General features: G+C 46.0%; 1 protein-coding gene across 2 annotated transcripts in view; it reads left to right on the plus strand.

The window, feature by feature from the left end:
* Mapk-ak2 (MAP kinase-activated protein kinase 2) overlaps positions 1-9427 on the plus strand; it is a 99644-nt gene extending 90217 nt beyond the window's left edge. Inside the window, exons 9-10 of one of the 2 annotated variants that reach the window (XM_077683826.1) lie at positions 1811-1945; positions 4996-9427. In XM_077683826.1, the coding sequence (XP_077539952.1) occupies positions 1811-1945; positions 4996-5121 (261 nt within the window). In that variant the 3' untranslated portion in view covers positions 5122-9427. The remainder of the gene's footprint in view (positions 1-1810; positions 1946-4995) is intronic. The other variant, XM_077683827.1, reaches the window with a different exon arrangement.
* Positions 9428-13439: the final 4012 nt, after the last annotated feature.

The following is a 13439-nucleotide window of genomic DNA, read 5'->3' on the forward strand; positions in this document are numbered from 1 at the left end:
GGCATTTTACAGCCGACAACATGGCAGAAGCGCGGTACGACGATTACTGAGATATCGAGAATGCCCATCCCACGATGCCGTCGGATGTCAAGCATGTTGTTTTACAGAACCGAAACCGAAACTTGTTTGAATGCTATCCTTGGACATCGTCCAATCACGGTGCCACCTCCTCCGGCGTCATAGCCTTTAGTTGGTGTGGCCGCCGCAGACCACGCATGGTAGTTTTTCTTCTTGCGGGCTTTATAAAATAATTACTGACTTATCAACCGCATAAACAATGAAAAGTGTGTTAATTTGAGACAGTCTATGCAGTGCAAGCAAAACCGGGAGCTTGACAAATTCACTTCAGTGTCGCTTTAAGGTCAATATAATACACTTTCATTTGACATTAGTTAATCTGATGTTTTCATTCCTTACTTTTAACAATTCCATAGTCTCATCCAGTTGCAAATCCTGACCATGTCTTAAAGAACCCACCTAATTAAGCAAGTCTGTCCTAATGAAGCAAATCCTATGAACACACCATTTTTTTTTTTACAAAAGTTGGCTTCGATTTGGGGGTGTCTTCACTACACAAGAAAAGAAATAACAGAATTACGATGTAGATAACAAGCAAATTCCGGGAAAACCTGACCTGTTCTGCAAAAAACACGCACGCAGCAGTAGTGAACCAGAAATGCATATTTATCCACAAGATGCCTCAAAACACGTGACGGTCTTTCTTTGTGGCGTGAAGCTTGTTTTCTCCAGTGGTACGCATGCATTGGGCCAGCACTGAAATGTCATCCAGCAGCGCGGCGCCGTTTCACTGCCGATCGCTGTGTATGTTTGCATGTGTTTTTGTGTGTAAATCTATCCATATGTGTGTGTTTTGGTTCTGTCATGCGTTAGCAATGGACAAGACGTGTCAGAAAAAATTTTCTACGGTGATCTGTGGACACACAGCGGCAGAATAACAGAGAATGACAGAGTGTGAGAAAGAGTGGTGACGTCAAGTTGTCAAGTTCGTGGGGCAGACGCAGCCGTGAGAGTGACGTAGGGTAATTGCTTTGGTGAATCAATTGCAGAAGCAGATAAACAGGGCAATCCTTCTGTGCAGTGTCAAAGTAATTTCAATACAAGTCTTAGATTGGGTACGTTGAAACGGGAAATGAAAACATGGCACAACCTAATGAAGATCCGCACGCAAACTTTGAGGAATGCGGTGTGCTGATGCATTGCTTAAGGTGAAGAAGTTGATCTTCGATTTGTTTTGTTTTCTGGTACCACTCCCTTTTTTAATCCATCTTGTAGTGGTCCGTAATAGTACTTCAAGCCAACAAAGTAAAATAAGCCCTCAATTTGCATGTCCAGTGCGAAGCTACAAACTTTGCTTGCAAGCACACGCTCTTTTCGCTGAAGAAACAAAAACAGAACAGTGTGTCTAAGTACAGATGTGAGGCTGGTTTTTCTCGAAGTCCGATGGCAATCCATAACCAAGTCATCTGGGTTGATTTGGCAGGTGGCTTAGCAGGGTGGTCCTGATTTGAAGTTCTCGAGGATGGTGGTTGAAATGATGAACTCGTGACGTGTTCGATACAATGAGAAGCGAATGCTTAATGTAGTACATCTATTTACATTAACGTAACTGATGTGTACATTAGCACAAGGCAGACAAATATTGCGTTCGCAGGAAGGAAGCGGTCCATTCAGTGCTTGACTTGCTGAGCAGGCTTAACTTGCTTAGTCGTAATCAAATGTGAAGTACTCTGGGCTTAACCGAGTGTCTTGTTTTTTCTTCTTTTCTCTCTCCCCCTGTGGCCCGATGCAGAAGTACACGGAGGTGCCGCAGACGCCGCTGCACTCTGTGCGGGTGCTTCGCGAAGAAGGCGACCAGTGGCCGGAAGTCCAGGTGGGCACCTCTCCTCCTCTCCCGCCAAGCTGGGCCGTGCTGCTGGTTGCCGTGGTAATGGACCGCATGACGATGAGAGATGGACAGGCATGCGGCATGGTGTGGCCTAACACTGTGCGCAAAGGGAGTGCGAGCTAACATCAGTCAATCAATCCATGCATCGATCAATCAATCAATCAATCAATCAATCAATCAATCAATCTATTTATCTATTTTCCTTTATGAGAAAAGGGGGAGTTCAGACTGAGGTGTACCTGGCATGGCATATAGCCAATGAGCATGCTGCAAGGACAACTCTTTCACTGGGGTAGCTGGTAATTCAGAAACCTACCACTGGTTGGAGTGGCATTCAGAGCTGGAACGCATACTTTGTGCGTCCAGTCATCCTGATGCACAAAACCTACTTTCGTTGTAATACAATCTGTTCCGTGTGTACTGCACGTACTGGGACTCGACTGGGCATTTGTGCATTCGTTCCGGTAGGGTGGCTCAGTTTCGCTGGCAGGCCGTGCACGCAGTTGGGTCCCAATACACACGATTCATGTGGAACGTACGGAAGACACCGTATGCTAAAACTCTCTATTGTCCGTGCTTCCTCGTAGCTTTCCTTCTTGCAACATGCATGTAATGTGTTTTGTCAATTCTGAGCATGTCCTGCGTTTTCAGAGTTCATTTGTGTTAAGATGTCAACTTCGTGTTTGCTGAAGTGTGCTTGGAATTCGGGGTGCATGAAATTGAGAAAATGCGGTACATAGGCCCGGCTGCTTTATTATAAATCGCGAAAACACTGGCGGGAGATTGCCCGACGCGCCGCAGGGAATGGACACAGTTGAAGCGCATAACATTCTATGAAAGCAGCAGGATGTACCATTTATTGTCGTATGTCTACAGTCACTAGAAAGGTGTGCCATCATGAGGGGCAGAGAACACTGTAAGGGCCACAACGAAGTGTGCACTTAAAGCATTTTAAACTAGGAGGGCAGTGCTGCCTTTAGCGTGCACCCTCAGCATGCATTTCCCCCTGTCGCAGTAAAGCAGTAATGCTGAGCTTATAAAGCATAGTCACATCTCAATAGCCAAGCTGAGCCTCTGACCTGGCTTCACTGCAGGTGGAAATTTGTGCAGATTTCTGCAACAAACCCAAGAGCAGAAAGTACAGATACAAACTCAGAGTTACTTGATATAGTAGGAGTTGCGAAACTCCCCATAGGCCCCATGCAACAAAAAAACAGCCCTACAATTGGTTCACTTTTTTTTTATTTTTGCATACAGTGGCAGCATCTGTTGGTGACAAAATAAACTATACAACATGCTTTGCCACTTGACGACTTGGGCGAAAAATGGTATTTCAGTGCTTACAGAAATTTGTTGTGCCGAAGGGCCCCAATGTGTTCAACCATGCAAGTGTTTTATATGCATTCGAAGCTAGAGTAGCGAAAAAAAGTGTGACTGTGGGGTCATCGAGATGCGTCGTCTGCTGCGCATTATCTGCAGTCTCCCGGTGGCGAAAAATGGAATAAAATTTCTCTTTGACGGCTTTATGCAAGCTTGAAAGGATTATTTAGAGCCACTTGATCAGCTACTGGATTAGTTTTTGCGTACAGTGTGATGTAGGCCAAGCAACAACTGCAAATTTGTACTTCTGGTTGGACCTATGTTGCGGGCGAGTGAGTGCCTGCACAAGGGCCGCGCAAAAACAATCGCAACATAATAACCTGTGTTAAGAAAGCAATGAATGGCAGGGAATTGCCAAAATAAATAATTATGCACCTTTAAAATAAACTTGTAACGTTAAATTGTTAGTTTGAATACTTCTTGTGTTTTTTGGATAGTGCGTGTGGTGGCCACGGTGGCGCTAGCGTATACACGATCCAAAGTTGAGGGGGTCCAGGTGCGGGCCGTTTTTTGAGGCGAAGTTTTGCAACTGCCTGCATCGAAGAGCTCTGAGACAAACTGTGCCAAAGACGAGACATCGGTGATGTGTCAAATTATATTTCACTATGTTCTTGCTGAACCTCTCGGATTATGTTCCAGATTCAACAAAAACTCTCTTGCAGCTTGCACTGGTTGTCTCGTGCTTAGCGCTGTTTCTGTCGTTGTTGAATAGTTAAGCAGCGTGTCACATAAGGTACAGCACTTCTCGAGAAGTGAGGGTACAGTCAACAAAATGGTGCCTCCTTCGTTAAAGCCAACTGTTATCTCGGTGTTCGTTTGTAATGACGAGACTCGCTACAGTGACTCAGTGGCTAAGGCATCGTGCTACCGAGCTCAAGGACGTGGGTTTGATTGCGGTTGTGTGGCCATTTTTTTCAACGGAGGTTAAAACCGCAAATGCCTGTGTGTTGAGATTTTGGCACAAGTTATAGATCCCCGGGTGGTCGCAATTAATTCAGAGTTTTCCACTATGTGTAGCTCCAGCATGTAAAACCCCAATTCAAACTTTGAGATGGGAACACTGCATGCACTTCATGGGACGAATGGAGTCTGTGTTGTGGAGTATTGCTTGAGCATTTGTGTGATTTGAAATATCTCAAACTGAAATTTTGGGGGTTTAACGGGGTGAAGCCAAATCTGGGATATGAAATGCACCATTATGGAGGGCTTTGAATGAATATTGTCCGCCTAGGGGTCAAAATTCATTCAAAACGTGTACTGAAATATCAACAAACAGGCGGCTTTTACTTTTTGCCCCCATCTGAAAAGCGGATGCTGTAGCCGGGATAAAACCCGCTTCCTTCCGAGGTTCGAAATGTTGCTGAAAATAGTCTATAAAGAAAAGTTTGCCATCCACCTAAATGCAGCCATACGTTTACAAAGGAAAGCTATACAGCTTTCTCGGAAACTTCGCAGTTGAAGAAAAATTCGTCCTGGTCCAGGATTCGAACCCGGGACCACTGCTTCCGAGAAAGCTGTATAGTTTCCGAGAAAGTTTCTGAGAAAGCTGTATAGCTTTTCTTTGTAGCCGTATGGCTGCATTTAGGTGGATGGCAAACTTTTCTTTACAGAAACTTACTCCACCTTGGGGATTTCGCCTAAATCTGGTCGATTAAAATAGTCTAGTGTCATGGCGCGGTGCTGAGCACCTCGTCTGCCCTCTCGCCCAGGAGGAAATGACGCAGGCGCTGGCCACCATGCGGGTCGACTACGACACGGTGCAGCTCAAGAAGCTCACCGACACCAACAACCGGCTGCTGACCAAGCGGCGGCAGCAGGCCACTCACACCAACTGACCACGGGGCGGCCCCACGCACTCTCCGAGAAGAAGCGTTCGTTCTCTCTCCGGCCAGCAACGTTGCCGCGAGGCAGTATTCCCCATCCTGGAAGCGGATTTCAGAGCAAGCTGTGCTGTGTCTTTTCTCCCCGAAAGCCGTTCAAGTGTGCATCGCTCCGCCTCGTTCCTTGGCTGTGCAACACTTCACCAAAAAAAGAAAAGGACCCCCTGCAACGCGAGAAACACGGCAAGACCAAAGCACGAAGGTCGTGGTGCGAAGAGAAACTTTGGGTTAGCGACTACGTTGGTGCCACTTGCTGCGATACTGGGACCTCCCGCGCCTTTTGATGTCCACGAGTTTTCCATGCGAGCCCAGTAAGGATCAGTTCCCTCTCTCGCCAGAGCTCTGATAAGGGTGCTCTTGTCAGGTCTCTGTGTCAGCCAGCGTTTCAAGTAAAAGCTAGGAAGAACTTTTCCATGGAAGTGTTCCCTGGTTGGGCTTCTGAACCAGCTCCGTTCCCAACTCCTTTTTTCTTTTTTTGACATCACATTTTTCTTGTTCTAAACACACTGGCAAGAGTCCCAAGGGATATATGCACGAAGCCATAGTTCCGATGGGAAGGGAAGGAGTCCAGGTGAACGTAGCACCTTGTACCTGTCTTTTTAGTGCCAGTTCATGCTGTCGAGGCACTGTAAGCCACAGTTCTTGAATGCTAGTGTAGAGGGCTAGTGTACAAGGCTAGTGTACAAGGCTGTGTTCACACCAACCGTGTTTAATAATCGAGTATTTGCGTGGCCATGCGCTCGAGCTTGCAGTCAGAGCAGAGAGCGGTGCGTGTACCCGTTGTCGCTGCTCGTGCTGACTGGATGAATTCTGGGAAGACGTGTGCCTGTAGACTTCTTTGACTGCTACCCACCGGGATGTTCTGTGCTGTTTCTGCTTGGCCTCTCCACTACCGTTGAAAGTTCTTGATAGAGCGATAAGGAACGGAATCCAAAAGCCGAAACAATGCCTCCCTGCAACTCGCCCTGCTGTGGTTGGTCACACTTGGGGAGAGCCTGCTTCAATGTCTGTGCTGGATCCTCCATAGTATGCGACAGAACTTGAAGGCCGTGCAGACGGTGCTCGGTCTGTGCGACTAGAAATGTATCGGATGTTATTGAAAGAAGCCTATGTTTGTATGGGGTCCTTTATTTTCAGGACAAACCTGATATTTTTGGTAGTTTCACCCCGGGTGATGTTTATATAAAGACTGGGTTAAACCCTATGATCAAAGATATGCAACGTGCAAAGATATTTATGGTCGCCAAACAGGCCACTAGCTTTAAGCATCTGAGGATGGAATGATGAACTAAATAAGTAATTCCTGGTGATTATCCTATATCTAGAACGAAAACTACAGTGTAGTGAATTAATCGATTGCTAAAAGATTGTTTATTTGGTGACTGGGCACAAGAACTGACTGGAAAGCGAGTTTCGCCAGTGAAGAGAATTGCAAAAACGAAGGAAATCGCAGCAAATGCGTTTCTGAGGTTATTTAGAACGACAACTTGAGACGGTTCTGAGTCATAGCATGGTAAAGTTGGCGGCCCGCCTCAAATGAAATCGTAATTTTCCCGCTACCACTGGTTCTCTGGTGAGCGCGTCCCTTCCCCCTTACGCTTTTCCAGTGCTAGAGAGTATTACTGCTGCTGGACATTATTTTTTGTTTGTCAGCAATTAAGCCCAAACCTTCCCAGTTTACAAGCCGAGTTTACGACTCTAAACAGAGCCTGATTTCAACCCAAACCACTAAAACAAAGCCCGAAAATGAAGGACCCCCGCGTTTATTTCGAGCCTGTTTATTACCCCCGCGTTTATTCCACCCTTATTTTTATTTCTTTGCCTTTTACCCTTATTTCCCTTTTTACTCCGGACTTTCAATGAATTGTGTCGGAAGGGCCTGCTTTAGTTTGTCAGAGTAGCATGTTTGTAAGCAATGTCGTTTTAGCCACCATCTAAGGAACATGCACTGTTGCAAGTTCGTGGCTGTATAAAGCGAGGCTGCTGTTAACACTGTCATTGCCAAGCATCGAAGTGTATGCATCGAACTTTCGGATAAAACGATCCGGCAGCCTTTCTCCCACGTTTCTTGCATTGCGTTTAAGAAAACGTGTTCGAAGCGTCACTGCTCCTGTACCTAATTAATACACAGTGTAGTGGTAATCTATTCAAGCAGTTTTCTTTATCAGCATTAGCTACTGTCTTTCTGTTGCATCAATCATTTATATATGTCTGAACGAGTAGTTACAGATAAGTTTGGCGTAGGTGTTGCGGCCACTTTGAATCGCAGAATGCCTGACAACCTGCCTCGTTTGCAAAACCCATTGTTACACGGGATGAACGTTTATGCTGCGGGTCTGTCGGAATGAATCGGTTGAGTGTTCGGATTGGATCGGATTGGATCGGATTGAATTGGATTGGATTGAGTGCTGGGTGTCTACTCATTGTTCACCTTTTTGGACCGCATCTGAGTATTGGGCAGCCGAACTGTCATTCAGTCTCGTTATATATCTGCATCTGCATCTACATCTGCAGGCTGCCGACAGCAACCAAGTCACACTTAGCCAAGTCACACTTAGCCAAGTCAGACTTAGGGCCGTATTCTCACTTTCTCCTCCACTCCGTGTGTTTCCTTGACTCAGCTGAGTGGACGGTACTGCAATGCTTTTACATGCGAAAACCACTTTCAAGGATCTTCTCTATTGGAGGCTTGAGTGGAGGAAGGATTCAGAATACTGGGATTAGTACGAGACGGTGTTATGTTGGGGCTCGGAAACGTGTTTGGCCGCGTGGTTTTAGTCGCCAGGCCAGGCCAAGCCAAGACCAGGTCGTGTGGTTTTGGTTGCATTGTCACAGTTGTCTTCGTCTGTTTGTCAGAAGAACAGAGGGAGCTGAGGAGTGATTGTTTTTCACATTGTTGAGTGAACTTAACTGTTTGCATAGGCGTGTTCATTATTGAAGCGAATTGCAATGTGCGCGTGTTTTGGTGAACCGTGGCCCAATTTAACTACTTATTTGTGGAAGGCAGTTCTGTTTTTGTTTGTGTCCGAGCCCAAAATTTTGAAGACGGGCAAGATCAAGTGACAGCCGCTTGGTTTAGAGGCTTGCGAGAAAAACCTCGTGTTTGTTTCAAACAACACGGGAGATAGGCGCATGCAAGGCAGGACAGGTGTTCTTTGTGTCTCGTGTATCGTCTGCCCAGTTTTGACTTCTGTCTTAATCAAAGTGACCTGAAGCTAAGAAAGTTATTTGTTCCGGCTTCTTTTGTTGATCTTAGCTACCCCGAGGGACAAAAATGCAACATGGTTTTGCCTTTTAGTGCCTTCTTTAGTATTTGCCACCTGTGGAGGTGTTGAGAAGTTGGATTGAGAAAACAGCTTGCGTTGCAAGGGTGGAGTTTACAGTGGGAACTGTAGCTTTACGCCGTAGACCTGAAAAACCAAAAGACACGCTAGGCTATGATGTGAGCTCGATTCTGCTTGACTCAAGCAAGTGGTGTCACTGGTGTGTGAATGATGTGAGGCTTCATAGAGCAAGTTCTCCAAGACGCGTCAACTTGCTGCCCACACTGTATATTTCAAGCTTGTATGTGTGAATGGGGGTGAGAGAATAGAGTCACCACAAAGAGTGGGGCCCTTTCTTTATAGAGATAGTGCAGGCAAGGGAACACTAAATCGTACAAATAGTTCTGCTGTTTGGTTTGTAGACTGTCATCCAATGAAAAGTCTCTCAGCGCGTGCAGTTTTCTTGTTCATAATATTTTTTCCCTCTCTCTTTTCGAGTTTTACCCAGTCTAGAGAGGTCCCGCAAGACTGCTTAGCGATGTGTCGCCGCCCGCCGACATTCAAAAACTGCCTCAGTGACGAAAACAGCTGCAGTTGCATGTTGGGGTTTGATTTTGTGACTTGTTTGGTAAAGGCTGTGATGTCGGCCGGCCGAACGTTCTAATGAGAATTAGTTGTCCAGCACAGCTGGTGTCAACGATGCATTTGTGGCGAGGGTGTACTATGCTGATCTTCCTCGAGGGATGGCTTTCATTGTAGGGGACGTCATTATTATTATTACTATTATTACTATACCATGTTTACATGTGCATCTCAGGACGAATATAGTGTGTGTGTCATTTGCCTGGAGTGCCGCTACTAGTGGTGAAAATGAAGTGTGCTTGAAAGTACTCCTCGTCCTTGCAGTCTTCGCAGTTGCCAGGTTTTTCACGCGTAACATCTATGCATGTATATGTGGAGCGCACTATTTTAAATAAAGGATGACACTTTACCTACAATCTTGGTTTTGGAAGTTCTGAGGAAGCCGCGTGCACACATTTTAGGGCAAGAAACACTTGCCATTTTGCGACGCCATCTTTGCACTTTTTGCTGGTGAAAAGACTGCTTCATGCTTAAGTGGTAAGGAGCCATCGAATAAAAAACCCTAGGGTTGTTCTGTTATGTGATGCAAACAACATCTTGCTTGAGTGCAACCTGCCATCGGTGGACCAACCAAATAAACTGTATGAATGCGGGCAGAAAAAAAGCCTTGCATTGCTGCAGACTACCTTGGCAGATGTAGGCTAAGGGACCGGGCAGCAGGCAAAAATGTAGGTACATGCAGAGCTATCAAATACAGTTAAACCTGGATGTAACGAACCTGTATGTAACACATTCCTGGATTTAACGAAGTTTTAGATGCGACTGCATCTCATTCACTCGCCTTGTCCCTCCATACGGCGTTGTTGCCCGTCCACACCCCTCCCCCTACACTATAAAAAAAATAGTTAGCGGCGCCCGGTTTCGATCCCACGACCCTGTGGGCGGAACGCGAGGTACATGGTGCTCTTCCCACTGCGCCACAAAACCGAGACAGAATCAAATGCTATGAACTCGCCTTATATCCTTGACTCATTCAAACTACGTCAAGAAGCTACTGATACAACACATGATGGGGCAATGATTAACACTTGCTATAAAAGAAAAGAAGGTCCCACTTACAGCAACAATGATGGAGTAAAGGTCGTTGCGACAGCGAAGCCCCAAGCATACCACTTAGAGAGATTGACCAAGATTGGCCAATAAAACATAATAATAATCATAAAACATAATAATCATATGCGTTCCCGACACGTTTCACGCGATTTCAGAATCAATCCAATGGAAACACCAAGTGAACCCCACAATGCATCGCATCTACACAGGGTTCCCCTCATGGGGAGGTGGTGGTAAAAAACATTTTTTATTGAGCAGTCAAGGGAGCTGGAAAGGGACGTGGTCAGCCTCCTACGTCCAGGAGGCCGCGAGCCTGCGCCGAATCCAGGGCTCGTTGCACCAGGGCGATTTGATGCTCCGGCGCCGAGCTGGTCAGCGCAGACTCCCACTGCTCAAGGGAGGGGGAGTGAATGGGGTGGGGGTGGTGGGGACATGAATAAACAAGGTGGTAGGTTGTGAGAGGGATGTCACATTGTGGGCAGTTGTGGGGGAAAATGGATGGGTACTCGTGGGGAGGTGGGTGCAATTTTTCCCCATTTCTGCCTCTATTGAAGCCCATGTGTTTGCGACCTCTATGCAACAAAGGAGTTGTGATGGTTAACCTGGATGTAACGAATTCGGTACACAGATGAGTCAAGGTTTTTTTACGTTTTTCTAAAAAATCGGCTGGTAAAATGCACCAATTTAGCGAATTTTGCCCGCACTGCAATGTCTCGTGCGTTTCCATGTGTGAGTGTAATGTCGGTCAGGTGCTAGACCTGCCTGCCGGCTTGTAGTCCCGTGTGTCCCCTGATGTCTGTGGTATGGGTTCATGGATGATTTCTGCTGCCTGAATACGGAAAGATTTGTTTTTTGAAGGCAAGCTCTCAATTTTAAATGCCGTCTCCGCCGGCGAGAAAGAAGAACGTCACTACCCGGTACAGTGTCCCAGCTAGCATCCCTTCAACAATCTTGACTGCAGAAAAGAGATGAAGCTCGCGGAAAGGCACCCTTTCAGCAAAAATTTGCTTCTTGAAATGTGTTAAGGCACCGAAAAGTATCAAAAAGCAAAAGTGATACTTAGTTACTTTTTTGTGAATTCAGGGGCCATGTAGTAGCAGCAAGCACAAATCGCGCAGTTTTTCAGTGTGGAATACATCCTTGAACAAGGCTGAGTTCAGCATTACTGATGCCTATCATTGTGATTTCGTTTCTGCTTCATTCCCACAAGCTTTAACTCAAAACCTGCATGTAGCGAAAACCTGGATGTAACGGAAAAAAAAATGCGAATTTTTGTGAACTTCATTATGTCAAGGTTAAACTGTACTCTGTCGACTTGTGGCGATTTAAACACTGCTGAAGTGATTGCAGCCTTACTAGGTAAGCTTGAGGGCATTAAACGTACATTGTTGTCCACTGCAAAAAGCAAATGCTTGTACAGCAAAGGCACGAACAAGCAAATGCACGCCGACCACGCGAGGTTGGAGCAGCTGCTGTTCCACTCAGCTTGCAAGAGCCGCGAAATTGGGGGAAAAAAAAGAAGTTTTTTCAGTAAAATAAGCACGGTTTCTTGCAGCATTCCTTCAGTGTTGACACGTGGTGCTTAGTAAGTATGCCTTTTTTTTTTCCGAACAACCGCGCAGCTATCATTTTCTGTGCCATGCTCCTTTCGTCACCCCAGCCTGGGCGTGGCCACAAAGTAGAAATCCTTTTGAAATTGGTGTTGAGCATCCTTTATATATTGTTTCAAACACTGGACAAGCTTGCTAAAATGCAGGCCACAAACACTGCCAAAACAAAACCTGGCATGCTCATTTCAGCTCGTAAAACTGACCAGTGTTACTTTTAATGAGTAGCAACTGATAACAAAAGTAACAACTCGTGTTTCTTTTTAATGAGGTTGAGTTAAAAGCAATCCAAAACTCGAATACCTGGCCAGTATTCGTAGTGAGGAATCTGCAGAGCAGGCCTGTCGGGCACAGACCTCCTGCCTTGTATGCTATGTGGTGGTGGTTGTGTGGGATCAGATGGTGCTAGCCTGGCTGGATATGACGGCAATTGCTCCGCCTGAGCTCGTCCCATTTAGTCAATATTAACAGTGACTAATTAAGGGGAAAGTAATATTTTTTCTAGCTGGATTATTGACCAGAAATTTCTTCTAGCTAGAAATAGGCAGAATTTTTAGAAATTCAGTTTTATAGCTCATTGAGATGTTCCAGCTAACAGCTATTACTTCCAGCTAACATTTGCCAAGGCCGTTCGCACTACGATGAAAGTGACGAGAATTCTGTTGCTTTGTCGCACGACGACAAAAATGGGTCCTGACCATTCGCCAAAAGTGGTCGTCGCGCGACAAAGCGATGGAATTTCCGCCGCTTTCGCTCGCTTTTGTCACAAGTGTGAACAAGCCTTCAGTCCAGCTGGAAGAAGAAAAAAACCCTGCAAACTGGAAATTATTATCTCTAGCTAGACTAAGAATTTTTCTAGTTAGAAGCTGTCGATTCCACCTAGAATCTATAATTCTAGTCAGAAATGAAGCCGCAAATTATGATATCTTGCTAGAAATGCTCTTTCCATTTTCATGGGGGACTGGTCCTTTCTCCACCAGTCTGCCAGTTCCATCTCCTGGAGGAAGCTCAGTAGAAGGCACGACCCGTCTCTGGCTGCACCATGAGTCCTGAATCCTGAATGTACAACCGCCGTCAAAAGTTTCCGGGAGGCGATTTCAAAAATGGAAGACAATTTCTCGACTGCCTGGTGGCTAAGCTCCTGCTATGTGTATGGTGATGTTGCTCGGAAGTGTGATGCCTCCTTTAGGAAAACAAACCAAGTGCCGAGCCATCAGACAGCAGAGAAACTGGCTTTGGTTTTCGACATTGTGTCCTAGGAACTTCTGATGCCGGGTGTATGTAGAAATAGTGCTGCGCGAGCGCAGCGGTCAGAAGCTTCAGTTGTAACCGGATTTTCAGCCAATCGTAGTGTACAAATCGTGCACAGAAAGGCGCATTCAGCCTTCAGCCCCTCGGAGAGCGACTTGAAGAAAGAATAGGCCATCAAGCTTCGAATAGGAGAAGCCGTGACAAAGGAGGTTAAAGTATGCAGCGCAGGTTTTGCACGGAATGATTTTTAGAGGCGAAGCCCCTGAGGGGCTGGGGCTATTGATGTCTCCTGTCGCTGTCGTTGTAATCGTCGTTCGTCTCATGTAGGTCACGGTACTAAAACACTGGGAAACTCGTTTACACCTTGCGCTAAAAGGTAACGCGTACCCGTTACTTTCCCGTTTTACGTCTCGTGCTAGAGTGTTTTGTAACGCGTATTAAAAAACACTGGGACACT

Source organism: Haemaphysalis longicornis, unplaced genomic scaffold, assembly GCF_048455015.1.
Source record: "Haemaphysalis longicornis isolate Haplotype H1 unplaced genomic scaffold, Haemaphysalis longicornis Haplotype H1 scaffold_9, whole genome shotgun sequence".
NCBI classification, from domain to species: Eukaryota; Metazoa; Arthropoda; class Arachnida; order Ixodida; family Ixodidae; genus Haemaphysalis; species Haemaphysalis longicornis.